General features: G+C 43.1%; 2 protein-coding genes across 11 annotated transcripts in view; one reads left to right on the top strand and one right to left on the bottom strand.

Annotated features, from left to right (window-relative positions):
- CD47 (CD47 molecule) overlaps positions 1–5,721 on the bottom strand; it is a 54,819-nt gene extending 49,098 nt beyond the window's left edge. For 7 of the 9 annotated variants that reach the window (XR_005793273.1, XR_005793272.1, XR_005793271.1 and 4 more), the window contains exon 1: positions 1,151–1,253. Coding sequence is in view for 4 of the 9 variants with exons in the window: in XM_040484421.1 (XP_040340355.1) it covers positions 1,151–1,193 (43 nt within the window). In the remaining 5 variants the exon portion in view is untranslated. Of the gene's footprint in view, positions 1–1,150; positions 1,254–5,391 lie in introns of those variants that run through there. The other 2 variants (XM_040484423.1, XM_040484422.1) reach the window with 2 other exon arrangements.
- On the top strand, positions 308–26,745 carry LOC121036192 (dapper homolog 3-like). Of its 2 annotated transcripts, XM_040484415.1 has the most exons (3): positions 308–2,276; positions 4,629–4,633; positions 12,309–13,333. In XM_040484415.1, exon 1 carries the CDS (start codon positions 725–727, stop codon positions 1,973–1,975), a length of 1,251 nt encoding a protein of 416 aa, XP_040340349.1. In that variant the 5' UTR covers positions 308–724; the 3' UTR covers positions 1,976–2,276; positions 4,629–4,633; positions 12,309–13,333. The 2 variants fall into 2 exon arrangements, with proteins under 2 accessions (XP_040340349.1, XP_040340351.1); XM_040484417.1 differs by lacking the exons at positions 4,629–4,633; positions 12,309–13,333 and adding an exon at positions 26,159–26,745.
- The last annotated feature ends 246 nt before the right edge of the window (positions 26,746–26,991 follow it).

Consider the following 26,991-nt stretch of genomic DNA (forward strand, 5'->3'; position numbering starts at 1 on the left):
GAGGAAAGTGGTAACCAAGGATTTAAAGGCATAATGGAAGTGGCTTGAAGTCACAAACCTTTATAAATGACACAAGGAGGCTAATAATCGGTTTAAAATCTAATTAATTTAGCATTCTAGAATTTAACAATTGCTTCCTACTTTTACTCAAATTCAGTTCTGAATCTTACAAAAAGTTCACAGAAGACTGTACAGATGTGAAGTATGACAGGCACCTGAGAACCACAAAAATTCCTATTCTTCACTTTTTACAGAGGAAGCACACGTTAAAAAAAAAAAAAAAAAAAAAAAAAAGCATAATGGATTCCAAAAGCCTGGGGGGACCAAACGCCTTTGGCGTTGAAAGACACCAAATCCCACTCTGCTGCAAATATGTTTGGACTCTAGAGAGGTTACGGTCTTCATATTTCAAGCGAAATCTGTATTAAGACGGTTCGCCCAAATAAAGTAGAAAAACTTGGAACGGGCAATAGGGCGTGGGGGTGGGTAGCGAGAGTTTCCAGGTAGCTTATTTCTAGAGTTAAAAAAAAAAAAGCACTCAAAATATTCTTCCTATTAAATGCTGGGTTGGAAATGCAATTTAATTGTGTCCTTTATGTTTCCTTAACTCCTATGTTCAAGTGGGAGGGCAAACAGGAGAAATCCCATCTTGCAGACTTCGCCAAAATGCGCACTTCTAACGCAAGAGGCCCGGGCCCTCCCACTCTCCCTCCTTCATCCCCAAATGCGTTTAAACACAGAGGAGGAAGCGGGGTGCAAAAGAGGGGGGCCCCCAACAGTTGCCACCCCTCGCCTCCGATCGCGCCCTTTCTCTCCACAGTTAATTTCTGCGCGAGGTGCACGGCTGAGAACCTTCTTCGGTGTGCATCTGGAGGTGGAGTACGGGGGGGGGGGGGGGTGTGGAGGAGAAGAACTCTTCTCCCACCGAGGGGGGAAAAGGAAGAGGAGGGAAAGGAAGGAAGGGGGCGCAGGATTACCCGAGGGCCCTCCTACGCTCGCACCAGGAGCGTGCAGGGCCCGAGCGTCCCGCGCTCGGACCACCCTTTCCAGGGCGACGCCGAGCCAGCCGGGGCGCAGCCCACACACCCGCGGGGGCGCCGCGGGGGCGCCGAGACACGAGTCGCCGACCCAGGAAAAAGGGTCCACTCACCGCAGCAAGCCGAGCCCAGCAGCAGCACCACCAGGGGCCACATCGCGGCCGCCGTGGGGTCGCCGCCGGCGCCGCCGCAGGTGTCTGGAGCAGCCACCGAAGCAGTCACAGGCAGGATCTGCCGCCACCGCCGTCACAAGCAGGACCGGCCGCCGCCGTCCGTCACTGGCAGGACCCGCCGCCCAGGCTGCCTGGCCGTGCGCACGCGCGCTCCTGCCACCCCCCCCCCCCCCCGTTCCCGCTCGCTCCCCTCCCACCCTCCCGCTCTCCCGCCGCGCGATACGCGCACGCGCACTCGCCCCCGCCCCGCCGCCGGGGCTGTTGACGCGAAGCCCTTCGGCTTTGCGGGCTCGAGTCCGCGCTCCGGTCTGCTCCGACGAGGTCTGGATCCCGCTCCCCCGCAATGGCACGCGCCGGACTTGCGGGTCACGTCCCGCCACCCTCCACTCCCCACCCCCACGGTGTATTCGCCAGCCGCCACAGGAGGCTGAGCGTGTGTTCCTACGTTTACCCGGGACCTCCTCGCCCCCGCCCTCTCCGCGGTTCTCTCGGGCCTCTCACACCACCCAGGGCCCCGTGCCCTCCTTGCAACGGTCCTCTTCCGCTCTCACGCCCACCGTCACGCTTCGGGAGCGCCGCCTGGCGCTGCGCTCCCAGACCTGGGCGTCTCCGCCCACAAGAGCCCCTCCTGCCGCGTCCTCGCCCGAACCTGTGCCTGCGCCCCCTAATTGCCGCCTCGGCCCCCCCACCCCTCAACGCGAGCGCACTCGCGTAGGGGCGTCGCTACGCTTCCCGACAGTCTGGGAGCCCGGGGCGCCTCTCTGAGTGTTGGGCGAGGGGGCGGGCCTGTCTGCGGCGAGGTCCCGCTCGCCCTCTTGGGCGCCGCTTCGGTCCACCTGCCCCACAAGCTTTTGTTTCCGGTGCGGTTGTGGGCTCCCCTCGCGCTTTCTCGCCTTGTTCTTTAGTGTGTTTCTCCTCTGAACAGGGTTCCTCCAGCACCTTCCTTCGTGGTGGTAAACATCTTCAGGTGTGGTTGACGCCAAGCCCCCAGGTTCAGTCAGGCACGGTTGTAAACGTTGGCTGACACACTCAAGACGTCCCTTCCCAGGATCCTCAATTGAGCCTGGTGAGTGACCCCAACTCCTGCAGCCCGCTACACCGTTCGGGGTTAGCGTGCTTGAAAAATGGGTTCAAAATGTGGACAAGGCCTTTGACTGTGTCATTGAATCATCATCCTTCGTCCTGAAGCGAAAGCCCTTTTACAACACTTAACCCTAAATGGTGACACTTAACCCTAATGGTGAACTAACTCCTTAGTTAGTTACTACTCCTGAGTGTAACCCAGGTAACACTTAACCCTAAATGGTGAACTAACTCCTTAAAGAGTCCGGCTCCGGTGGCTACCTTAATGGGGTGCATATATGTCTGCTCCCCTTGGTTGTTTTTCTCTTATCCGCTGGAAAGGAAAGCAGTTTCTCACCACAGTATCCTGCTTCTCCAAAGCCTCTACCCGTGATGTCTCTTCCATTGCACCCCATCCCTGTCGTAATAAAATCCAGGAAATAACAATTGCCACCCCCGCCCCCCGACACTGTAGCAGTATATTGTATACGTGTGTAACTTTTTTCTATAATAATTATTATTTTTTTGGTCTGGACCTCTTGTGCACAGCATTATCGATTCTTTCAGAGAATATTTTAAGTATTTCCTCCAAGACTTCCTATCGAACTGTGAAAACAGAAGGGGTTTAATAAATGTGTTGATGTGACTTGAGGCAAGCATTCTTCCAGTGAAATTTGTTTTTTAATGATTAGAAAAAAAAGAAAAACAGTTGCCTAGCAGATATCTCACTAAAATAATGGTTAATAATTATGGTGGTAATGATTTGAATGGCAGCCTTGACACCCTGAGGCTACCAAAGGGACTGATGGATTCTCCTCCAACTGCTGCTTATATGGATACAAAAGAATCATCCACCAGACTTTGAGCATTCGGGACATTGTGTATCACAGAGCAGCTGGTTGGCTAAATAAGGCTGTCAGCTGTCCCTGAGACCAACCGACCCCCCTAAAGCTGAAGAGTGACTGGGAAGGACTGTCCCCAATCTTCAGAGGTAGAGATTGAGGGATACTCTGTTTCATACTAGGAGCTGCCGAGGCTATGAGCTTAGTGTAGCTGTGTGCAGAAAATGCAGTAGGCTCATGTCAGGTGAATGAGAGGCCACCTGGGTGACTATTTCTACTCTTGGGAATGTGTTTTGATGGTGAAGCAAGAGGAGGCCTTTTCCAGAGATAGAATCCAAATCTCTCTTAGATAACCTTGGGCTCTTCTCTCCAGTATCTAACCGCTTTACATTTATGTTTCCCTTTTAGTGCTCCCAAACCTTTTTATTTGGATTTTGAGCTCATCTTATCTTTACATAAGGGATTTTTTTTGGGGGGGGGGGGCGTGGAGGGGAGGGTGGAAGGCAAGGGAGTAATACACATTAGAATGTTTTAAACAGAGGTAATACACATTAGATTTATCACCTAAATTAGTCTTCATAACAGCCTTGGAACAGATATTATGATCTCCATTTTAGCAATGAAGAAACAAGGGTAGAGAGAGATAATGAGCATTTTGTCCACACTTATATGTGATAATTCCTCTCTGTCTCTCATTTATGTCTATCTCCCTTGTCCTTTTTCTGTCTCTTCCAAGAAGCCTTTCCCAAATGCTACTTTTCCTCTTTCCTATAATTCTCCACCACTTAAAGGATTTAATTACCGCTTCCATCATACTTTGTTCATGCTGCTAATAAAATATATCAATACATCTTTCTACATATCTGTCTCCTCTTCTATCATGTCAGCTAGGAGAAAATGAATTTTTTCCTGGGTATATTTGCATCTCCAGGGCCTGGCACAGTGCCTGGTTGAGACCTAAAGAAATCAGTGTGGTATGTAGTATATAGAAAACTTTAGTCTAGCTTTGAGTTACAGCTCCAGCCATGTATTACCAGGTAACCTTAGACAAGTTACTTAAACTTTCTGAGCCCTAGTTTCTTCATTTGTAAAGCTAGATGATAAAGATAATAGAAATTAAATCTTCAAATTGCCTTAACAGTGTAATAAGTGAACACTTTACACTTATATTAAACAGTGCCTGGTGTACAGTAAGCACACAATACTAGCTCTTAATATTATAGTCTCCTTATAGTGAGATGGTTCTCCTAGAATAGAAATGAAAATTATTATCAAAAGGATCACCAGTTGCTGGTCTGGAGCCTTGAAGAAGTACTGGGACTTGGCAAAATGTCTACATTTGATTCAAGCTAGAGGCACATGTCTGTGCCCAGTGGGTAGCCCTTAATCCTCTTGCTTTTCTGAACACTTTGTTAGTGATTGAATGCCGAGTGGCCCACATCTCTGACACCTGGCTCAGGGCCCAGTGTCCTAGGATGTTATTTCAACTTGACCTAGTTATTAAAGCATAGGAGCTCCAGTCATCAAATAAAGCGATGTAGCAAGGAGAGTCTGTGCTCTCTGGTTAAGGACTAGGTTTGGATGGTTAGGCAGCTGGGAGATATTGACATGTGGTTGGAGAGATGGATTTGGCTTAGGGGGACAGAAGGAAGGCTTTAGCAGCAGGAAATGCTCTTCATCCTTGCTTGTGCTTCAATTAGGAGCAAATATTAGGAACAGAAACTGCCTCCATATACAAGGATGGCAGGACTTAATGGTTCCAGGTGAGAAGTATGCTACCAGAGTGCTGACAGTTGGCTCTGGTGTAACTTTCCTTCTGGATGTCAGATGTGCACAGGTGTGTTTTACTTAAGTCAGGGGAAACAGCATTTCCTTCTCCTCTTCCTCCCCCTCTCCTCCTCCTCCTCCTCCTCCTCCTCCTCCTCCTCCTCCTGTTCTTGCTGCTGCTGCTGCTGCTGCTGCTGCTGCTGCTGCTGGAGGCTACCCATGTAGGGGGCCCACACATGACAGCTGGAAAGCACGAGAGAAAGCCAGCTTCTGGGTTAGGTTGTAAAATCACAGCAGGCTTATTTCTTTGAGAGCATGTAATGTTTGGGGTCCTGGGAAGGCCCCTCTGTATCTTGCCTAACTCTGCCCTTTGATGGCAGATAACATACATGTAGTGGGTACATACTATGCACCAAGACCTCACTGTGCTAATGCATTTATTTTCTATTGCTGGCAGAACAAACTAACACAAATTTAGGGGCTTAAAACGACACTCATTTATTATCTTACAGTTCTGTAGGACAGAAGTCCACTGGACTCCGCTGGTTTCTTGGCTTCCGGTCTCACAGGGCTAAAATCAAGGCGTTGCCTGGGCTGCTTTCCCTTCTGGAGGCTCTAGGGGAGAATCCATTTCCAGGTTTATTTGGGTGGTTGGCAGAGTTCAGTGTCTGAGGTCCCCATTTTCTTGCCGGCTGCCATCTGGGGTTAGGGGGGCTGCTTACCATCTAGAGGCCTCTTTGGGGTCATTGTGTGTAGTTGCATGTGGTCTCTGAACATCTCAGAGCTAGCAGTGGTACATTAAATCCTTCTTATGTTATCACGTTTCTTCTGCCTCCCCTTCCTCTGCCACATTTCTATGACTGACTTTTCTGCCTTCCTCTTCTACTTTTATAAGTGCTCAAGTGATTAGATTGGACCCCTCAGTAATCCAGGATAATCTCCCTATTTTAAGGTCTGTAACCTTAATCACATCCACAAACTCTCTTTTGCTATGTAAGGCAACATATTCACAAATTCCCAGGAATTAGAGTTTGACAATCTTTGGGAGGCATTATTGTGTGTACCATAGTTAGGTTCTTTTCATATTTATTCCCTTTATCTTTGTAACAGCTCAGTAAGGGAAGCGTTGTTCATATCCATTGTGTATGTGAAGAAACTGAGCTCCAGAGAGGTTTGTATCACAGGTGACTTACTTTGCCCAGTGGATTAGTTTTCTTAGGTCTACCCTAAAACCAAAAAACGAGGAGACTTAAGAAAAATGTATTCTCTCCTAGTTCTGGAGGCTCAAAGTCTGAAAAGAAGGTGTCAACAGATCCATGCTCTGTCTGAAGTCCTCGATAAGAATCCTTCCTTGCCTCTTCCTAGCTCTTGGTGGATCCCGACAGTCCTTGGAGTTCCTTGGCTTGAGCTGCAACACTCCAATCTCTGACTCCGTCTTCACATGGCCTTTAATATCTCTATGTCCCTCTTCTTTCTAAATTTTTTTTGACATTTATTCATACAGAAACAGAGTCCAAGCAGGGGAGGGGCAGAGAGAGAGAGAGGGAGACACAGAATCTGAAGCAGGCTCCAGGCTCTGAGCTGTCAGCACAGAGCAGAGCCCGACACGGGGCTCGAACAAATGAACTGCGAGATCGTGACCTGAGCTGAAGTCAGACACTCAACCAACTAAGCCACCCAGGTGCCCCGTCCCTCTTCTTATAAGGAGACCAGTCATTTGATTTAGGGTCCACCCTAATTACAGTGTTATTTCCAAATACTTAACTAAATACACCTGCAAAGTTTCCTGTTTCAAAATAAGGACACAGTCTGAAGATCCAGGAACGGGCATGAATTTTGAGGGGATACTATTCAACCCACTGTAGCCAGTAAAGTGTATTACTTCTGGACAAAAGCATAAAACCTAGCATGTAATTTGCCACTCTTTCTTTCCCTACATCATGGCAATCAGCAATGCTCCAGACAGTGTCTGCTCTGTCGGCCTGGGCCCTAGAGTAAGGATGAGGCAAAGCAGAGCTCTGGCTGACCTACAAAGAACGTACAACGAGAATAGAAATAAATGTGTCATCTCTCCTGACAGATACCATCTACAGCATTTAATGACATAGTCCAGCCCTTCAGAAATATTCCCAGCAGCTAAGGCAGCTCCCCACTTCCTTGTTTGTATACAAAAATACCCTTGAATACTGGCATTAGCCAAAACCACTCTGAGGCCTCACTGTACCTCTTAGTCCCAGCTCCACTGGCAACGTTTTACTGCACTATTGTTCCTCTATGGAGCAAGGTGTAGAAAGAAATAGATTTCAAAGACTGCCTTTTGTATCCTTAGAGGGGCAAGTTTTCTAGGAAAAGAAAGAGTAAAGGCTAGAGCATATGAATGTCCTTTGAAATTAGCTGCAGAGTAGCTGTCTGCATGTCAGGCTGATAGTCTCCTCTCCAGTTTCAGAAGAGTTCCCCACCTGCAGCAGCCAGGAATGTCTGTTGAGAAAGCTTTGTTCTCTGCCTAAACAGTGCTCTCTAGGTGTGCTCTCCCTTGCCCGTCCATGGCCACTTGTGCAAAATTACTCAAGACACTGTGCTTCGTCGAGTTTGCTTATTGATGCTACATGAGTTCTCAGCGTGCATCTGCCAATCTGCTCTTCCCTAATACTGGTCTAATTGCTATGGGTGTGGGCCAGCGGACTCAAACTATCATCAGATGGGCTTTAAAAGTGAAGTGGATAAACTAGGATCAAACTGCCAGACAAGACAGATGTACATATTTGGAATCATGAGAAAGGTTGCCTGATTCCATGTGCCCGTAACCTCACTTACTTGTCTGTCTTGAATGGCAGCCTGGACTTGAAGGCTCCCATGTGCCAAGTGCTATTGTTGCAGCTGCAACTTCTACCTTCTCTTCCCCAACCACAGGCCCCATGAACAACAACAGTAGGAGGAAAGGAAAATGTTATAGAAACACTATGCTTATAGGAGTAGTTCTCCAAGTGTGGTACCTGCATCAGCAACAGTTGTAGCCACTGAGAGCTTGTTAGAAATGCAAATCCTTGAGCTCTATCCTGAAACCTACCAAACCAGAAACTCTGGTGTGGGACCTAGCAATCACTGTTTCAGGGAGTCTTCCGGGCCTTTCTGGTTTATACTAAAATATGAGAACCACTGGCTTCAGGCCTGACCTTGGAAGTCCGGTGCTCCTCCTAGGAGATAATCCATCTTGGTAAAAATGTCATCGGTGCCTCTGTCTCCTTGGATTTGGTGGGTACAGTGTAGAATCCCTGGCAACCCCAGTTGTCTCTTGGCCCACTGGGTGTTTTGTATTAGCTGCAGGTTTCTCTAACATCTTATGGTGAAAGAGCACATGCACTACGTCCGTACTGATAGAAACCAAAGTGTGCTTCAGAGTGACTTGAGGATCACTTTAGTTCTATAGTTGGTGGGTTTACAAGTAGTTTAAGAAATTGGTTTCATGGTAGTTTACAAGCTGCCTTTTTTGTGTGCGCATCCAGATATTTAGTATGTGAAATCTGGGCTAATGTCTTGTGAGTTTCCACTTACAAGATGCCATTTTTTAATAAATTCATTTATTTAAATTCAAGTTAGCTAACATACAGTGTAGTATTGGTTTCAGGAGTAGAACCCAGTGGTTCATCACTTACGTATAATATCCAGTACTCATCCCAACAAGTCCCAATAAGTGCCCTCCTTAATGCCCATCACCCATTTAACCCATCCCCCAACCTAATACCCCTCCAGCAATCCTTAATTTGTTCTCTGTATTTAAGAGTCTATTATGGTTTGCTTCCCTTTCCATTTTTATCTTATTTTTCCTTCCTTTCCCCTATGTTCATCTTTTGTGTTTCTTAAATTCCATGTTTGAATGAAATCAGATGATATTTATCTTTGACTGACTTATTTTACTCAGCATAGTACCCTCTAGTTCCATCCAGTAGTTGCAAATGGCAAGATTGCATTCCTTCAATCACTGAGTAGTATTCCCGTGTGTGTGTGTGTGTGTGTGTGTCTGTGTGTGTATGTGCATGTGCATGTGTGTATGTATACCACACCTTTATCCATTCATCAATCAGTGGACATTTGGGCTATTTCCATAATTTGGCTATTGTTGATAGTGCTGCTATTAACATTGGGGTGCATATGCCACTTTGAATCAGCATTTTTGTGATTTTGGATAAATACCTAGTAGTGCAATTGCTGGGTTGTAGGGTAGTTCTATTTTTAATTTTTCGAGGAAGCTCCATACTGTTTTCCAGAGTGGCTGCACCAGTTTGCATTCTTACCAACAGTGCAAAAGGGTTCCCCTTTCTCCGCATCTTCACCAACATCTGTTGTTTCCTGAGTTGTTAATTTTAGCCATACAAGATGCCATTTTGATAAAAATGTAGAAATTTTCATATAGTCACATAAATGTGTCTCTTTGTCTAGAGAAGGAAGTAAATGAAACCAAGGATTCCCTGGAGGAATGACAAATCAATACCCATTTCACCAGATGACAGATTCAGAGGCACCTATGTGGTGGTATGTGGAATAGGGGAGAAATGAGTCATGCTCTATCATAATTCAAAAGAAAATTATTTGTTCGTTTTCAAAAATCACGTGGGCTAGATCACCTGCAGCTGGTTCTGATAAACTAAGATAAAAGGGTCATCTAAATCTGCTCTGTACTAAAAAGGTAAGCAGCATTCTTGCCCATAGGTGTGCATGAATGCTCCTTCCTCTGGAGATGTTAGAAGGGTTTCTGATGGACAGATCAGTCAGATTTGGTAATGGATATATTCCTCCTCTTCAGTTGTATAGATGATTCTCTTAATTTTGTCTGGCAGTACTGGATTGCCTAAGAAAATCTGCTTTCCTTGCATACTACTCTTATGAAACAAATTTGTTATTGCTGCTGGTATTATTTTTTCGTGTAAAGGTTGCACTTCTCAATCTTTTCCTCCTTTGTACTCTCAGAACCCACACTGTGTTTTGAAGCATTGTAAGTATGGCCCCAGAAGACCAATGGAACATGCTTGTAATTTGTGCTCCAATAGTCATCCGCTTTCCCTGTCTCACCTCTTTGGGGGCTGAATACTATGCCTACCCAGCTTCCTTTTCCTCCCCAAGCAGTGGCTTTGTGCCAGTGGGACCACAAGTTAGATGAAAAGCTATCAAAGCACTAAGGGAAGAAATCGATAGTAATATATGTAAGTGTGCACATATATCACAAGTGACAGTCTCATTTCCATGCAAGTTAAGATGTTCTCAGTGCCTCTAATTGACACCCTGTGTATCTGGGTGCACACATAGTCTGATGGGGATATACATGGCTGGATTCATCTTATAGAGGCAAAGTGGACAGCTGCCGATGGGCTGTGATTTGATTTTGCTGGAGGGACCTTTCCATGACTACCCTAGCTGGCCCAGGCCTTTTGCCTGCTGGGAATTCCCACATCACTGGTCGCTTTGGATTGAGGCACTGAAAGTTGTTTAAATGCAAATTATTTTCTAGGAGGTAGAGACATTATTATTCATTAATATTTGGGCTTTAATGAGTTTATAAGCTTAGACGAGAACAGGCCAGAGTCTTTTGGTAATAGAAGCCAGAGAGATATGTTTTAATGATGATAGGCAGAACAGAAAAGACTGAGATCTGAAATGCTACAGAAACTATAGCCATAGACTTAAGGAATAGAAGAAGTATGCTAGTTACATCGTGAGAAATAAGATGGATGGAAAAGAGAAAGTAGGAAAGTGGGAAATAAAGTGCCTCCCCAAGTACAGAGGTCATTTCTGCCTAGAGCTCCTGGTGATTCTTTCTCCTAAGCAGGAGTGTTTACAGATACCCTGCTGAGACACTTCTAAGTATGTATGTATGTATTTATTCAAAAAGAGCTATTGAACAGCTAGTACATGCCTGGGCACTGTGGGTACATCAGGAAAACAAACCAGATAAAACCCTGCCCTCACAGAGCTTGTGTTTTAGTGGGAGGGTGGGGAGAGACAACATAGGAAATAAATAAAGGGAAGTGTGGTACACTAAATGGTGGTAGCAGCTGTGGAGAAAAGTAAAGCAATGAGAAGGGATGGGGAGGACATGCCATTTTATTATTATTTTAACGTTTATTTATTTTTGAGACAGAGACAGAGCATGAACGGGGGAGGGTCACAGAGAGAGGGAGACACAGAATCTGAAACAGGCTCCAGGCTCTGAGCTGTCAGCACAGAGCCCGATGCAGGGCTCAAACCCACAGACCGTGAGATCATGACCTGAGCCAAAGTCGGACGCTTAACCGACCAAGCCACCCAGGCGCCCCAGGAAATGCCATTTTAAATAAGGTGGTCAGGGAAGGCTCACTAGAAGGTAACATTTGAAGAAAAAGTAAAGAGTGAGCAAGTCAGGCAGATGTCAACATGGAGATCATTTCTGGCAGAGGAGACAATATATGCAAGGTCCTGCATTTGGAGCCCACCTGGCTTATTTGAGGAAGAGCAGGGGGAGGAAGACAGGCCTAGGGGCAGGGGAACAGACAGTGTGATCAGGTGACAGTAAGCACAGGGGAGAATAGTAGGGGATAAGGTCAGAAGATCATGGCAGGGGCAGTTTACGCAGGGCTTAATAGGACTTGTACTCTGAGTGACAGGATTTTGTTTTTTGTTTTTTTTTTTAAATGTTTATTTATTTTTGAGACAGAGAGAGACAGAGCATGAATGGGGGAGGGTCAGAGAGAGGGAGACACAGAATCTGAACCGGGCTCCAGGCTCCAAGCTGTCAGCACAGAGCCTGACGCAGGGCTTGAACTCACGAACCGCGAGATCATGACCCGAGCCGAAGTCGGCCGCTCAACCGACTGAGCCACCCAGGCGCCCCTGAGTGACAGGATTTTGAACAGGGCAGTGATACTATCCAACTTTCCATTTAGTGGGTTATTTCAGGGGTTGGCCAGAGATAGTAAATTAGCAGGCCACAAGATCTCTGTTGCAACTCGTTGATACTGCTGTTGGAGCACCAGGTAAACCAATGAATATGGCTGTGTGTCTATAAAACTTTATTTACAAAAGCAGATGGCAGACCAGATTTGTCACAAGCTGGTCCTTGGGCTATTGCAGTAATCCACTGGGGAGATTAAGGTGGCTCAGACCAAAATTGTAGCAATGGAGGTGGCCAGGAGGGGTTAGATAGTAGCTATGTTTTGAAGGTAGAACCCTCGGGATTTGCCATGGGACCAGATAGATGTTGGTTGTGGCCAGATAACTCCAGGGTTTTCAGCCTGTGCAACTAGAGAAATGAAGTTGCCACTACCAAAATGGGCAAACTGAGAAGGGGAGGTGTGGTGGGGAAGTGGGGGAGGGGTATCGGGAGTCTGTTGGAACATGATAACTGAAGATGCCTTTAGGATAAAGGAATTGGACTAGATGTTTCTTAACTCCACTAGATGTTTCTTAATTCCACAACTGTGAGAGAATAAACATCTACCCTAGTGGCTTCTGCTGTGAACGCATTCTTCAGGGAGACCTTCCACACTGCATTACTCCATCTTTCCCAAATGCAATTGGTGATTATGCTGGCTAGAGATCAGTTGCTGGGAGGAAGAAACATCGAAAGGGAGGCAACTGGCAGCTGAAACTAGCAGGGGGAGTTGGAAGAGCAGCTTAAATCGTGTATGTGCCCGAGGAGGCTTTAAAGGGCTGGAGGCAAATTCCTGTGAATCTTCGTTTCCTGGAGGTTATTCATAATGGAGGGTTGTCAGCCGACCAGGCTAAGAATATTCAACTCATTTTCAGAGAAAAAGCAAAGCGTCATCTTCAACTTAACCTCTGCTGCTCTCTCAGAATGCCTACACTTCAGACCCACTCACCCCTGCATTAGGTACCCCTGGCAGTGTAAGCTGATTTGGTGGCCCTTGGAGACCCACAGGACATAGCCAAGGTCTTTGTCATTAGCTTCTCCAGGCCATTTCCTCCCTCTTCTCTCTCATCTCTCCTCACTGGGAGGTATGTCTTCTGTCTGCCCAAATTCTTTCTACCCAAGAAGTGGCTCTGTGCCAGTGGGGTTGTTTGCTGCATGGAGAGCCGGCAAACCACTTTGGGAGTGAGCTGATAGTAATATATTTAGAATATGAGCATTTATCAGAAGCAGCAGATGGAGGCAGCAGAGTGGAGCTCCCAGAACCGAGGGCAGGGAGTGTTTCATTCAAGTGTAAAGCGCATGCCATCTAGACTCGGCTGGCACCAGCTCATGAAACCAGTGAAGAGAAGGAGGAAAACAAAGAAAGGCCACCTTTGTGCTAGGTTCGATAGAGGTTACAGCATTGCCTGACCAAGAAGCTTCGGTGCCTCCAAAGACTGCATTCTCTCTGGGATAGGAAGGAAAACCCTTTGCAGTTGCTTTCCTTAACATTTTTTACTTCCCTAAAGCTTAATAAAAAAAAAAAATTCTGAAGCCCAGAATAAGTGGAAATATAGACCATTCATTTACGTATGCATGGATTAATTCATCTGACAGATATTTGTTATATGCCTCAGACATGCCAGGAGCTGTGGGATATTCTGGGACAGAGAAGAACCAGGCAGATATATATGTTGTAATTCTTAACTATTAGAGCTGTCAAAAGTATTTTAGTTTTAATTTTTTACCACCATCCCCACAACTAGCCCTTAAATATACAAATGTATTCAAGACCTGTGCTATTACCTATTTGAACTAGAGGAGTATATTTTTTAGTGGTAAATTTCCTGAGGGCATAAGTACCAAATTCAGCATATTAGTGAAGAAAAAATAATATTCCCAATCACCTTTTGGAGAAGAATACTGTGATGAAGCCATCCCATTTGGAAAGGCTGATTTTAATGGTGAATATCAGGTCTGTAGAAGGGCCCCAAGTCACCCCACAGAGGGCATATCAGTATACCCATAACAATGAACCTTGAGAAAATGCCTCTCTTCAGTTTTTGATTTTTGAGTTGTGTTTTTTTTTTTGAGAGATTTTAAGTGTCATCAGTGAATGAATCACATATTTTTTCATATAGCCTTTATATGAGAGCACCAAAATGTGAACTTTTGCACTATTATATATAGAAGATGTGGATCTCAAGTCACCTGGTCAGAATTACTCCTGGTGGTTGGTGCCACAGGAGGCTAAAATAACTTCACATTTAGGGGCGCCTGGGTGGCTCAGTCGGTTAAGCGTCCGACTTCTGCTCAGGCCACGATCTCGCAGTCTGTGAGTTCGAGCCCCGCGTCGGGCTCTGGGCTGATGGCTCAGAGCCTGGAACCTGCTTCCGATTCTGTGTCTCCCTCTCTCTCTGCCCCTCCCCCGTTCATGCTCTGTCTCTCTCTGTCTCAAAAATAAATAAACGTTAAAAAAAATTAAAAAGAAATTAAAAAAATTAAAAAAAATAAAATAACTTCACATTTAAATATACCAAGTTGTGTACTTTGCTCTTTCTCATGATGCATCATAGATTCCTCAAAGGAATGTGCAGCTCAGTGCCTGACACACAGTTGGTACTGAGTACATCGAATAAAAGAATAAAGGCTACAGAGGGGTGCTGGGGTGGCTCAGTCAGTTAGGCATCGACCCTTGATTTCAGCCAGGATCATGATCCCAGGGTCCTGGAATCGAGCCCTGCGTTGGGCTCTGTGCTCAGCATGGAGCCTTCTTGAGATTCTCTTTCTATCTCCCTCTGTTCCTCTCTCTTGCTCATACTCTCTCTGTAAAAAAATTTTAAAAAATTAAAAAAAGAATAAAGATTACCAAAATACTTGCAGTTATAAAGAAAACAAAAGAAAAATTACCAAATGTTCATTTTTATCATACTATCTTCAGGATAAAATAGATATATTAGAAAACATTCAGTTGTTATGGATGAAAATGTCTCTAATTTACATGCTCTCAAAGTTCTTTTGTTTTTGTTTTTTTTTTTAAATGTTTGTTTATATATTCTGTAAGAGAGAGGGGAAAGGTGTGCATGAGTGAGGGAGGGGCAGAGAGAGAGAGAGAGAGAGAGAGTCCCAAGCAGGCTCTGTGCTGTCAGTGCAGAGCCTAATGCAGGGCTAAAACTCATGAACTGTGAGATCATGACCTGAGCTGAAATCAAGAGGCAGACACTTAACCAACAGACTCATCCAGGCATTCCTTTTAGTTTGTTTTTTAAGTCATTTATTCAACCACTTTTGTTAAGCATTTACTCAACAAAAGATTGTGTGATTTAAGATCACACAAGATTGTGTGATCCCCTAGAGGGTATAAAAGTCCTGTACTTCAAAGGGCTGAACCAGAACCATGTTCGGGGGAGCTAAGAGTACCACTGAAGCATAGAGCCAGAGTAACACCAGTGACGGAGAGAGAAACTGGGTAAACAGATTTGAAGGAGGTCTTAAAGTGGTTTTGGCAGACCAACAGTTCTCAGCAGGAGAGGTGTTGTCCCCTCAGGAACTTTGGAAATCTCAGGGGGCATTACTGGTGGTGGCACTGCTGAGAGGATGGTTCTAACATTTAGTGGATGGAGGCCAAAGATGCTAGATGCCCTGCAATGCGTGGGTTAGTCCTGTATAAGACAGCATCGCCCTGCATCCAACAGACATTTGAATGTCCCACCAGACATTCACGTAGGTGAAAATCTGGTTATAATTACCTGAGACAAAAACCTGATTCCTGTCATGTATAGACACAAAGTATGACTTGCACAATTTTATTAAAAACTGAATTTTGCAATATATGACTCCCTTGTGAGTCAAAGGAAGATTGTGTTTTGCTCTTTGGAACTTTGCCAAGAGTCATTCTCCATCCTGAAAAGTCGCATCACTAACTGTCTCATTGCTCATGGTATTTGTGTCACCAATGCAATACACCTGAATTGGTCTTCATTTGTATCCGTTCCCAGTGATTTTAGGCAAATATTTCATTACTTTGTTATGTTTTTAAGTATAATTGTGCCCCACCATTTACATATAGAAATATGTTTTATTCTATATTACTTGCCTTTTTTCACATTATTATTAAAACATTATATTGAATTTTTTAAATTATGAGCATAGATACATTATCACAACATTTATTTCAAGATAGTAAAAGGCAGGTTGCTTTTTTTTAATATATAAAAAGGGGGTACTGGGTCTCTAAGCCTGAGAACCAGTGCGATGAACAAAGGTGGAAAGAGCATTCTGTGCAGTACTCTAAAACTTTAATGTGTTTAAGAATCACCTGGGTATTGTGGTAAATGTGGATTCTGCTTCAGTATGTCTGGGTGAGGCCTGAGAACCTACATTTCTATCAAGCTCCCAGGTGATGCCGATGTTGCTGGTCCATGGACCACTCTTAAAGTAGCAAAGTTCGGGGCGCCTGGGTGGCGCAGTCGGTTAAGCGTCCGACTTCAGCCAGGTCACGATCTTGCGGTCCGTGAGTTCGAGCCCCGCGTCAGGCTCTGGGCTGATGGCTCGGAGACTGGAGCCTGTTTCTGATTCTGTGTCTCCCTCTCTCTCTGCCCTTCCCCCGTTCATGCTCTGTCTCTCTCTGTTCCAAAAATAAATAAACGTTGAAAAAAAATTAAAAAAAAAAAAGTAGCAAAGTTCTAGACAAAGGGATTTGTAGGTATGAAAGTATGGAGCCTTGGAAGAGCTTTTCTGGGGAACAACCAGTAATTTGGTATGATTAGAGCACAGAATGCAAAGTGTTATGTGGTGGGAGATAAAGTTAGATAGGAAGGCAGAGTCAGAGCAGTCAAGACCTCGTCCACCCTATTTGTACTTCATTTTGTAGATGAAAGAGCACCTTGAAATGATTTCAAGTAGAGGTTGTAACCATGTGGGTAGGCTCTGCTGGATTCAGGGAGTCCAGTGAGGAGGCCTTTACACTTATGTTGCCTGAACACAGAAATAATGAGGACCTGAACCGAGGAAGCCACAGGAGAAGCGGAAGGAAGAAGACAGGTTTGCTTTTTGGACTTAGGTCTACTGGGACTTAGTCATTGATTGAGTGTGGGTAGTGAAAGAGAGAGGCATCAAGGAAGACTTGCAAGTTCCTGCAAAGAGTTCTGGATAGATAATGATGCTACTGACCAGAATAGGGAGCAAAGGAGGAGATGCAAGTTTAGGGGCAGGGTTAAGAGAGAATGGTTTTCAGATAAATGAATTCAAGCTGCCTATCCTATCAAAAAACAGAGAGGTGTCCAATTGGACTTTAATTGTGAGAACTTTTTTTTTAAGAGTGCATTTTGTTTCAGAGAAAAGGGAACCCTTGTGCGCTGATGGTGGGAATGTAAATTTGTGCAACCACTATGGAAAACAGCTTGGGGTTTCCTCAAAAAATTAAAAATAGAACTCCCGAATATGACCCAGAAATCCTACTTCTGGGTATATTCTCAAAGTAATTAAGATAAGGAGGTCAAAGAGATGTCAGCACTGCTGCCGTGTTCATTGCAGCATTATTCACAATAGCCAAGGCATGGATACAAACTAGATGTCCATTGATGGATGAATAGATTGTAAAAAATGTGGCATAAACATACAGTGGAATATTTTTCAGCCCTAAAAAAAGAAGGGAACGCTGCCATTGTGACCACGTGGATGAACCTGGAGGGCATCATGCTAAGCAAAATAAGCCAGATACAGCAGCCATGATGCCGTTTATATGAGGAATCTAAAATAGTCAAACTCATAAAAGCAGAGAATAGAATGGTGGTTGCTGGGGCTGAGGGGAGGCTGAAACAGAAAGGTATTAGTCAAAGGGCACAAAGTTTCAGCTATGCAATATGAATAAGTCCTACTAGAGATCTACTGTATGGCCAAGTGCTTATAGTTAATGATACCATATTGTATATTTAAAAATTTGCTAAGAGGGTAGCTATTAACTGTTGTTATCACCAAAAAAGAAGAGGTCAGGAGGAAACTTTTGGAGGTAATGGATATGTTTGTGGCATACATCGTGGTGATGGTCTCATGGATATATACTTATCTCCAAAGTCATTATGTGGCATACATTAATTATAGACACCTCTTTGTGTGAAAACAGTGTATTATATTTTACCCTAGCAGGCATTGGCTGGACAGGTACACTCATCTGCAATATTCCAGTGGATTTCTGAGGGAGGTAGAGGAGAAATGTGAGCAATCTTTCTAAGCTCTGTGGTTGTCCAAGCCAGGTGTTAGGATGAAAAGAAAGGGACAGTTGAACATACTCATTTTATTATGGAAAGTGGCTTAAATATGATAATAATCTGGGTGTCAGAGAGTAGTAGACACAGGTGGAATGAGTTTCCTGCTTCCCAAGATTAAGCTTCCCCTCTCTCTCTCTCTCTCTCTCTCCCTCCTCCCTCCCTCCCTCCCTCCCCCCCTCCTACCCTCACATCCATCGTACACACACACACATACACACACACACTGAGTTTATAGATACTGGCATGGCAGTGTGTTTGAGGTGGTCCTGTGAGGTCTTGGGCCTGGCATCCCATTCTTGTATTTAACTGTGTCAACTTCCACAAACACCATGAGCAGCTAGTCTTCATTGAGTACTGGGGAGCCAGTCCTTATGTATAATCTTCAATTTATGTCATTTGGTTTTCACAGTAATTCTAGGAAGAAATTTTATAAATGAGGAAACTGAAGCTTATAGAGGTCAGGTAATTTGCCTAAGGTCATGCAGAGAGAAGAAATGACAAATCTAGCCTTGACCCTATTTCTTTTCTCACTCATGCTGTAGTTTATTTCCTTTAACATCTCCCAGTCACACTGAAGCAATAGCTGTCCCTCTAATACCCGATGCTGCATCACACCTCTGCACAAAGTAAGTAGTTTTGCTTGGAACCTCTCTTTTGGATATTCACTTGTCAAAGCCCTACCTGATATTGTGTCAAAATCCTAGCTTGGAGCCACTGTATCTATGAAGACTCCTGACTGGGTGCCCTACACATATTTCCCCTCTTGCATGTGTCATGCTCCACTGCAATTATGTGTTTATACGTCCCTTCCTCTCTGCTGGCTGTGGACTCCTGAAGGATAGGACCATATCTTAGTGCTCCTCCCTCACTGTGTCTGATGCCCGTTACTGTCCAGTAAGGGCTTTTTAACTGATGTAAACAGTTATTAGTGGGTTCTCAGTAAATTTTACTTGATGTTTATAGTGCCTGGGAAGTACAAACCAGTTTCTAAAGAAAGTAGACACTAGCGATGGGCAAAAAGGTGACTTAGAGAATCATAATCTCTCAACACATTATTTATGTATAAATTTTTAAATAAAATATGGGTTTCACAATGGATTTCCTCCTCCCTGTAATCCCTCACCATTAATATTAGACTTAATTATTTAGGGGAGCCTAGCTGGCTCAGTCAGAGCAGCATATGACTTTTGCTCTCCGGGTCATGAGTTTGAGCCCCACATTGGATGTAGAGATTACTAAAAAAATAAATAAATAAATAAATAAATAAATGAACTTAAAAAATAGGTTTAATTATTTAAATTTAGTTTATTGAGATCTAATATTTAATTTAAAATCTAGTTTTTAATAGATTTTTAATACATAATAATAACATTCAGTAACTAAAAATGACACTTCATATAAAAACACTTTTTATCATAATTGATTTTTAAATACACTGTAGTGGAAAAATTATGCTAGCTACAATGCTACACCTTGACCAAGTTTTAGGTCTGATCCTCATCCTTGGTTTTGTTTGTATTGCTCATGTTCTCAGCTTTTCTTCTTTTTCTTCCTATTATTTCTTCAGTGAGGTTTATATGAAAGAAGGTGGACTTTCTTCAGGCCTACAATAAAGTGGGGGCAATCAACACTGACTTAAGAAAAACAAGCAAAAATATAATTACTTTCAATCTACAGAAAGATAAAAAAATCAACAAATAAATATATTTGGGTTTGAACATTAAATTCAATTTTTCTATAGCATGTGTTTATTAAAAATTAACACATATTTGAAACATCTAGAATATTGTCCATTCTGGCCTTTGTGAATAAGAAGAGGTTCTGGAATGGGACACACACACACACACACACACACACACACACACTTGTATCTCCCTGAGACCAACCTCTGCAGTTGTTACAATCTTCAGGGAATACTCAGATAACCTCAACTAATGTAGGTTTATTGCAAGACCATGTTTCTCAAACTGAGGTAGCCATACCTCAGAAGATTACATGAGTTATCAGCCAGGAGTTATGGGAAGGAACTGAAAAAATAAAAAAGGGATATATCTCTAAGTTGTTAATTTAAATCAATGGGCTAAACATTATTTTGGTATAGAAACTAGTGCAGATCTCTTAAGGAGGAGGATGGAAATTTCTCGAAATTTTAAAGATAAAAATACCATGGGACTGTAAAGAAATGTTGAACTGATGATAAACTGCTTGGGCCATGTCCCAAACTACCAATAGCACACTTTCTTTTCTTTTTCCTTGGTAAAATGGAAAAGTCAGAGAAGTATTAAATAGGATTTACAGAGAAATAAGGACAATAGTCCTTAAGGACAATAGTAAGGACTGCAGAACAGACATTGTTGGAGACTGGAATGTTGTTCTGAGAACAGAGTTAGCTAAACACACCCAAGATGGCTCTGGTGAATGATTTATCTGGACACCACCTCAGCAGTTCAATGTTTCTGCCTCTGCTCTTAGGAGAACTCTGGCAAGGGCCAGTATGTCTGCTTCAGCGGTTCCTACTCCCACCCGCCAACCATGGTCCTCACTCCTTGCCATAGTTTTTGGTTTCTGCTTCCCTATGGCTTTTGCCTACTAATAATTTAGGTATATCCAGTGGGCTTTCACAGCCTCTACAACTTTCTTTCTGTATATCTTTTGCCTCTGCTCCATCTTCCAAATGCCCAACCAGTTTGTGTATTATATATAAAACTCTCCAAAATAAGCAATATAATCCCTTCAATTAATCACCATGATCTCTCTATTTTAACATAGATTTTGTGACAAGCCACCTCTTAGAGCACCAGCCAACCTCCACGTTGTTTGCCCTCCAGTTCAGTTTCCGCTTATGGTGAGGTTGGCTGTTGTTGACTAACACAGCGTAAGGTTTGAAATCCTGTCAGCTTAAGGATTCACCACGGTTGGGTTTCCTCTGTGGGATGGTGGAAGTATGTCATGGGCATTCTTGCCTTTTCCAAAACAGCCCCTCTAAAAGATGTCAGAAACAGATGACTTCAGAAGGATGAACAACTGATATAACCAGATAAGGGTCTGAAGGCTTTTCATGGCATCCAAAATTCTGGATAAACTTATATAAAAATTTAAAGAATGGAATATTTGAAGGGACTGCCTATGTAAGGCAGGTGTCCTTTTTTATTTTTCTTTCACTTAATTTTTTTTTTTTGTATTTCAATTACAGAAGGTTGAGTTAAACATACTCCTTACTTTCTAGCCCACCATCACCACTGGTCCATGCTAGACCTCCCTTGATTGATTTATTAATTGGAATCCTCTGTTTTAACCAACTGCTGGAATTCATCTCTAAAGGGAACAGCCCATACCGTATTTAGAGCCCCCTAATTCTTAGATTAAGCCAAAAATAACTTTCCTATAATTTTGCCCGTATATTCTCAGGTCTGTCCTGTGGACCCACACAGAAAAATAAATTCCTTCTTCAACAACTCAATAGTTTCTTAGTCTCATATTGTCAGCTATCATGACATGTGAACATTCACTTTTCTATGTGAAATGTATTCTGTTCCTTAATTCTTCAATAGGATGCGGGTTTAAGACTACTACCTAGTCACCTTCTCTTGGACACTTCTAGTCTGACAGTGGTTTTTAAAAAATTCAAATATTTTAAAATAGATGTGCTCTGCAATGCAAAATATGATGGGTGCAACCTTGCCTCTCTATTCCTTAATTTCAGTTTCTATTAATGCACCCTAAAATTTGTATGAGTTTTTTAAAAAATAATATCACATTTTTGACTCTCATTGAACTTTAAATCTTTTTCAAGTGAACTGCTGTCAGTCCAGAGCTTTCCTACCTTGTATTTAAGTAGTTGATTCTTTGAACTTAGAGGCAGAACTTAACATTTAACCCTATTAAGTTTTATACTGTTAATTTCATTCCATCATTCTCCTTTGTCAAGGTCTTTTTCCAGTTTGATTCTTTAATACAGTTTATCAGCTTTTCCTCCAACTATGAGTCAGAAATTTGATAGGCAAAATTTATACTGGGGTTCACCTAATTCACTGATTAATATGTGTAAGATTTCAAAACAGAGGGTAGAGAACTTTAGTGTAGTTCTCAAACTTCAGTGTACCAAGAATTATCTGGGACATTATCTGGACATGGAAATTCCCAAGTCTCATTTCCAGAAATTTTGATTCAGTAAGCGTGTGATGGGGCTCTAGGAATGTACATTTCTAACAAGTACCACATGTGATCCTGATGCATTTGGTCCTAGGTCAACTTTAGAAGCATCTTTAGAAATGTCCTTTGAGTCTAGGTGGACAGTAATGTGTTTGTTAATTCCAGGGGGGTGGTTGCCTAGCACAGTGCTGGATACATGATTGATAATGAATGAGTGAAGGGATGAAAGAATGATAGATAGAAAGGAAAGCTCAACTAACAACCCAGCTAACGTTTCTCCATTTTAATGACATACCCAATCTGATGGGCTTTTTCAACTACTTTGTTGTAATTAAGTTATATCTTTGATGTTCCCCACTGGGAAAGGTGTATTATGCATGACCTATTCTTCATGAACATATGTTGTCTCCTAGTGATCATTGCTTTCCTTCCTAAGTGCTCACAGATGATGTGTTTCTCTCCAGAATTTCATTGAGAATTAAAAAGTGTCTTATTTTAATTTTTTTTCAACGTTTTTAAATTTATTTTTGGGACAGAGAGAGACAGAGCATGAACAGGGGAGGGGCAGAGAGAGAGGGAGACACAGAATCGGAAACAGGCTCCAGGCTCCGAGCCATCAGCCCAGAGCACGACGCGGGGCCCGAACTCACGGACCGCGAGATCGTGACCTGGCTGAAGTCAGACGCTTAACCGACTGTGCCACCCAGGCGCCCCAAAAAGTGTCTTATTTTAAAACCCACATGTCTGCCTCTATTACTTCCTGCTTGACTTATAAGAAATTAGGGCTTAGTATTAGTGTTGAACCTATTTGCTGCCCTTCAGGCCATGTAGATTCTCTTTCCTGTTTTAACATGTTTGAAAATAAATAAGAACCCAAGCAACAGACATTTCAACAAGCAGACATTTCTTACTTTCCCCTGAATTTATATTTTTTGAAAACTTTCAAAATGCACAGAAAGACTCAAAGAAGAATATAGTGTTCTTGACCCAGACCAACAATCATTAGCATTTTGCCATATTGGTTTTTTATATCTATAGCTAGATAGATATTTTCCCCTTGAACCAGTTGGTCACCATATTTCTTTAGTCTCTTAGTCTAGAACAATTCCTCATCCTGTTTCTGACTTTCAAGGTGGGCTTCTGAATTCTCTGAGAATATTTCTGGGTGTTTTGTTCATTTGTTTGTTTAAAAAAAATTTTTTTAATGTTTATTTATTTTTGAGAGACTGAGAGAGAGAGAGACAGACAGAGTATAAGCAGGGGAGGGACAGAGAGAGAAGGAGACATGGAATCCAAAGCAGGCTCCAGGCTCTGAGCTGTCAGCACAGAGCCTGATGCGGGGCTCGAATTCATGAACTGCAAGATCATGACCTGAGCAGAAGTTGGATGCTTCACCAACTGAGCCACCCAGGTGCCCATTTGTTTGTTTCTAGAAAGAGAAAGAGTGAGCACTCACATGCAAGCCAGGACTCTGGGGGAGGGGGGGGGGGTGAGGGGGGGGGGGAGAGAATCTTAAGCAGGCTTTATGCTGGGTGTGTAGCTCAATGCAGATCTCACAACTGTGAGAGCATGGCCTCAGCTGAAATCGAGTCAGACATTTAACTGGCTGAGCCACCCAAGTGCACCTTCTTCTTGTTTTTGTGTGTTTACTATTTTTTTTTTGAAATATTCAAAAAATAAAGAGGATTGGAAAAGGATAACTTTAACATTTGTTCCTAAAGGGAGGTTGGAGCACATCACAATATTCACCATAAATTTTAAGGAATCAGATCCTAAGTAAATGTGACAGAAACAGAAGGTGGAGTGGAAGCATCCTAGATCACTGTAAAATCTAAGGAAGTGAATGTTCTACAAAGCCAAGGGGGTTTTCTGCAGATAAGATAAACTATCAGATAAGCCCCTGTAGTATTTCAGGGGGGTTCAGATCCCTGGGGATTTAAGATCCTAGCACCTGGGTCTGTGGGAGGAAACCTGAGAGGCAATTCACAGCTGCCATACCCGGTTCATGACCCCCTCTCAGAGTGGTCACCATCTAATGGATTGCAGGGGTATCGAGGCCAAATACCCACTGTCCCCAAATCACGACACATCTGGGGCCATCCCCACTAAGGCTCTGTCAAGACTTCATCACGGCTCATCCTCTCCTTCTCCTCAGCTTCTTTCCTTCAGCTATCCCTGGTGCTGATTTTAGGAGTATTCTCTAGTAAACCACCTGTACACTCATCTCCCAGCACTGCTTCAAGCTTTTATTTGTGAACATATTTAATCCTCACAATGCTATGAGGTGGGTGCTATTGGCATCTCCATTTTATTTTTTTATTTATTTTTGAGAGAGAGAGAATGAGAATGAATGGGGAAGGGGTAGAGAGAGAAGGAGACATAGAATCTGAAGCAGACTCCAGGCTCTGAGTTGTCAGCACAGAGCCTGACTTCGGGCTTGAACTCATGAACTGTGAGATCGTGACCTGAGCTAAGTTGGATGCTTAACTGACTGAACCACCCAGGCGCCCCAGCATCCACATTTTATATGTGAGGAAACTGAGGCACAGAGAGTGGCTAAGTGACTGGCCAATGGTACTTACAGTGGCAAGGCTTGACACGGGCATCTGATATCCCCACAACCCCCTGATTAGCCACTGCAGCTCTCCTCCATGACGCAGAGATTGCTCCTAGCACATTGAGTATTGTAGTTCTATTATATTTTCAAGATATTTTCCAAGCAAAGATGTAGAAGAACTTCCTGTAGATTTAGCATGGGAGAGGATTTGTCCTGATTGTGTAAGAAAGGCAGGCAAAAAAAAAAAAAGCATTTCAGACCCAATTCTTTGTTCTTCCATAGAGCTTTAGCCCTAACCAGCAAGTTCATTTCACCCTCTAAGCTGATTCCCCAGAGCTCACTTTTCCTCTGGTGACATGATACACCTGCCACTCCCTCTCTTGCAAAGGGAAAGAATATGTACAGCACAAAAAATGAAATGAGAGATAAATAGGTTTCTTCTCCCAAAGACAAGAGGTAGTTCTTGTTTCCTGACCTATTTGAACACACATTCAGAGCTCGTATAATGTCGCTTAACCAGCCTATTTAGCGTTAATGCAATCTGCTTTGCTTTCAACAAGCTCTTTAAGATGTGACTTATTTAAGGGGTGCCTGTGTGGCTCAGTCGGTTAAGCGTCCAGCTTCAGCTCAGGTCATGATCTCATGGTTCCTGAGTTTAAGCCCCACATCGGGCTCTGTGCTGCCAGCTCAGAGCCTGGAGCCTGTTTCAGATTCTGTGTCTCCCTCTCTCTCTGCCCCTCCCCTGCTCCTGCTCTTTCTCTGTCTCTCAAAAAATAAATGAATGTTAAAAAAAATTTTTTTTAAATAATAAAAAAAAAGATGTGACTTATTTAAAAAGCTTCATAGGGGCACCTGGGTGGCTCAAGTCAGTGAAGCATCTGACTCTGGCTTAGGTCATGATCTCATGGTTTGTGGGTTTGAGCCCCGTGTCAGGCTCTGTGCTGACAGCTCGGAACCTGGAGCCTGCTTCAGATTCTGTGTCTCCCTCTCTCTCTGACCCTCTCCCACTCATGATCTGTCTGTCTCTCAAAAATAAATGTTAAAAAAAATTTTTTTAAAAGGCTTCATAAATCTGCAAGGTCAAAATAGCCAGTTCTATAGAGAGACTGAAGGAATTATCAAGACTACTGTTGCAGTTTACAGTTGGGAAAGCTTTTCACTTCAGTGATTCCTTTAGGCCAAATGGTAGAATGACCAACTATGCCTACTTTATCTGTGGCTGAGAGGGTTCCCAGGATGTGACCCTTTCATTGCTGAAACTGGAAGAGTCCCATGCAAGCTGGATAAGGTGAGCGACCCACAATGCACACTTTGTGACCCAGCACCGCTGGGTTCCAGGAAATGCCTGCCCCTCTATTGCAGATACTTCTTATTATCTGGAAAAATACTTATATTGTATCATTAAATTTGAAAATTTAGGAATCGTGGAAGCTGATAAAGGAGAAACTAAAAACCACACATGAGCTCATATTGCACAGATCACTATTTCATCCTTCTCTCTCGTGAGTTTTCCTTGATTTGTGTATATGTGTATGTGTGTGTATTTTACAAATCTACAATTGTGCCATATAAATAACTTTGTATCCTGATTTTCCTTTAGTGTGAGCATTCTCTCATACCAGTAAATACTTTTTGAAAACACCATTGCTAATGGCTGCCTAATTTCCATTGAGGATGTACTGCACTTTATTTAACCGTTTTCCTATTGTTCAGTATTTAGGCTAATGTTTACTGTTAAAAATAATATGGTTAGGAACATCTTTGTGTTTCTAATTATTTCTTTTGGAAAAGTTTCCAAGATGTTATTAGGTGAAAAGTTATGGGCTTCACTAGAGCTACTGAATCCTATCTCCAAAATGCTTTTGGAAAAGGTTTATATATCAGCATTTATGATGGTTTCATTGAACTGCCAGCACTGAGTATTTTTTTTATTAAATTTTTTTTAATGTTTATTTAGTTTTGAGAGAGACAGAGACAGAGCATGAGTGGGAGAGGGGCAGAGAGAGAGAGAGGGAGATGCAGAATTTGAAACAGGCTCCAGGCTCTGAGCTGTCAGCACAGAGTCCAATGCAGGGCTCCAACAAACCGTGAGATCATGACCTGAGTTAAAGATGGATGTTTAAGCCACCCAGGTATCCTACTGAATATATTTTTAATCTTCATCAATGTTATAGGTTAAAAAAAAAAGTTACTGTAAATAATCTGTATTTCTTTGTTTACTAATGAAGTTCAAACCTCTTTTAAGTCTCTTT

Source organism: Herpailurus yagouaroundi, unplaced genomic scaffold (genome assembly GCF_014898765.1).
Source record: "Herpailurus yagouaroundi ecotype Mexico unplaced genomic scaffold, PumYag 162, whole genome shotgun sequence".
Classification (NCBI taxonomy): Eukaryota; Metazoa; Chordata; class Mammalia; order Carnivora; family Felidae; genus Herpailurus; species Herpailurus yagouaroundi.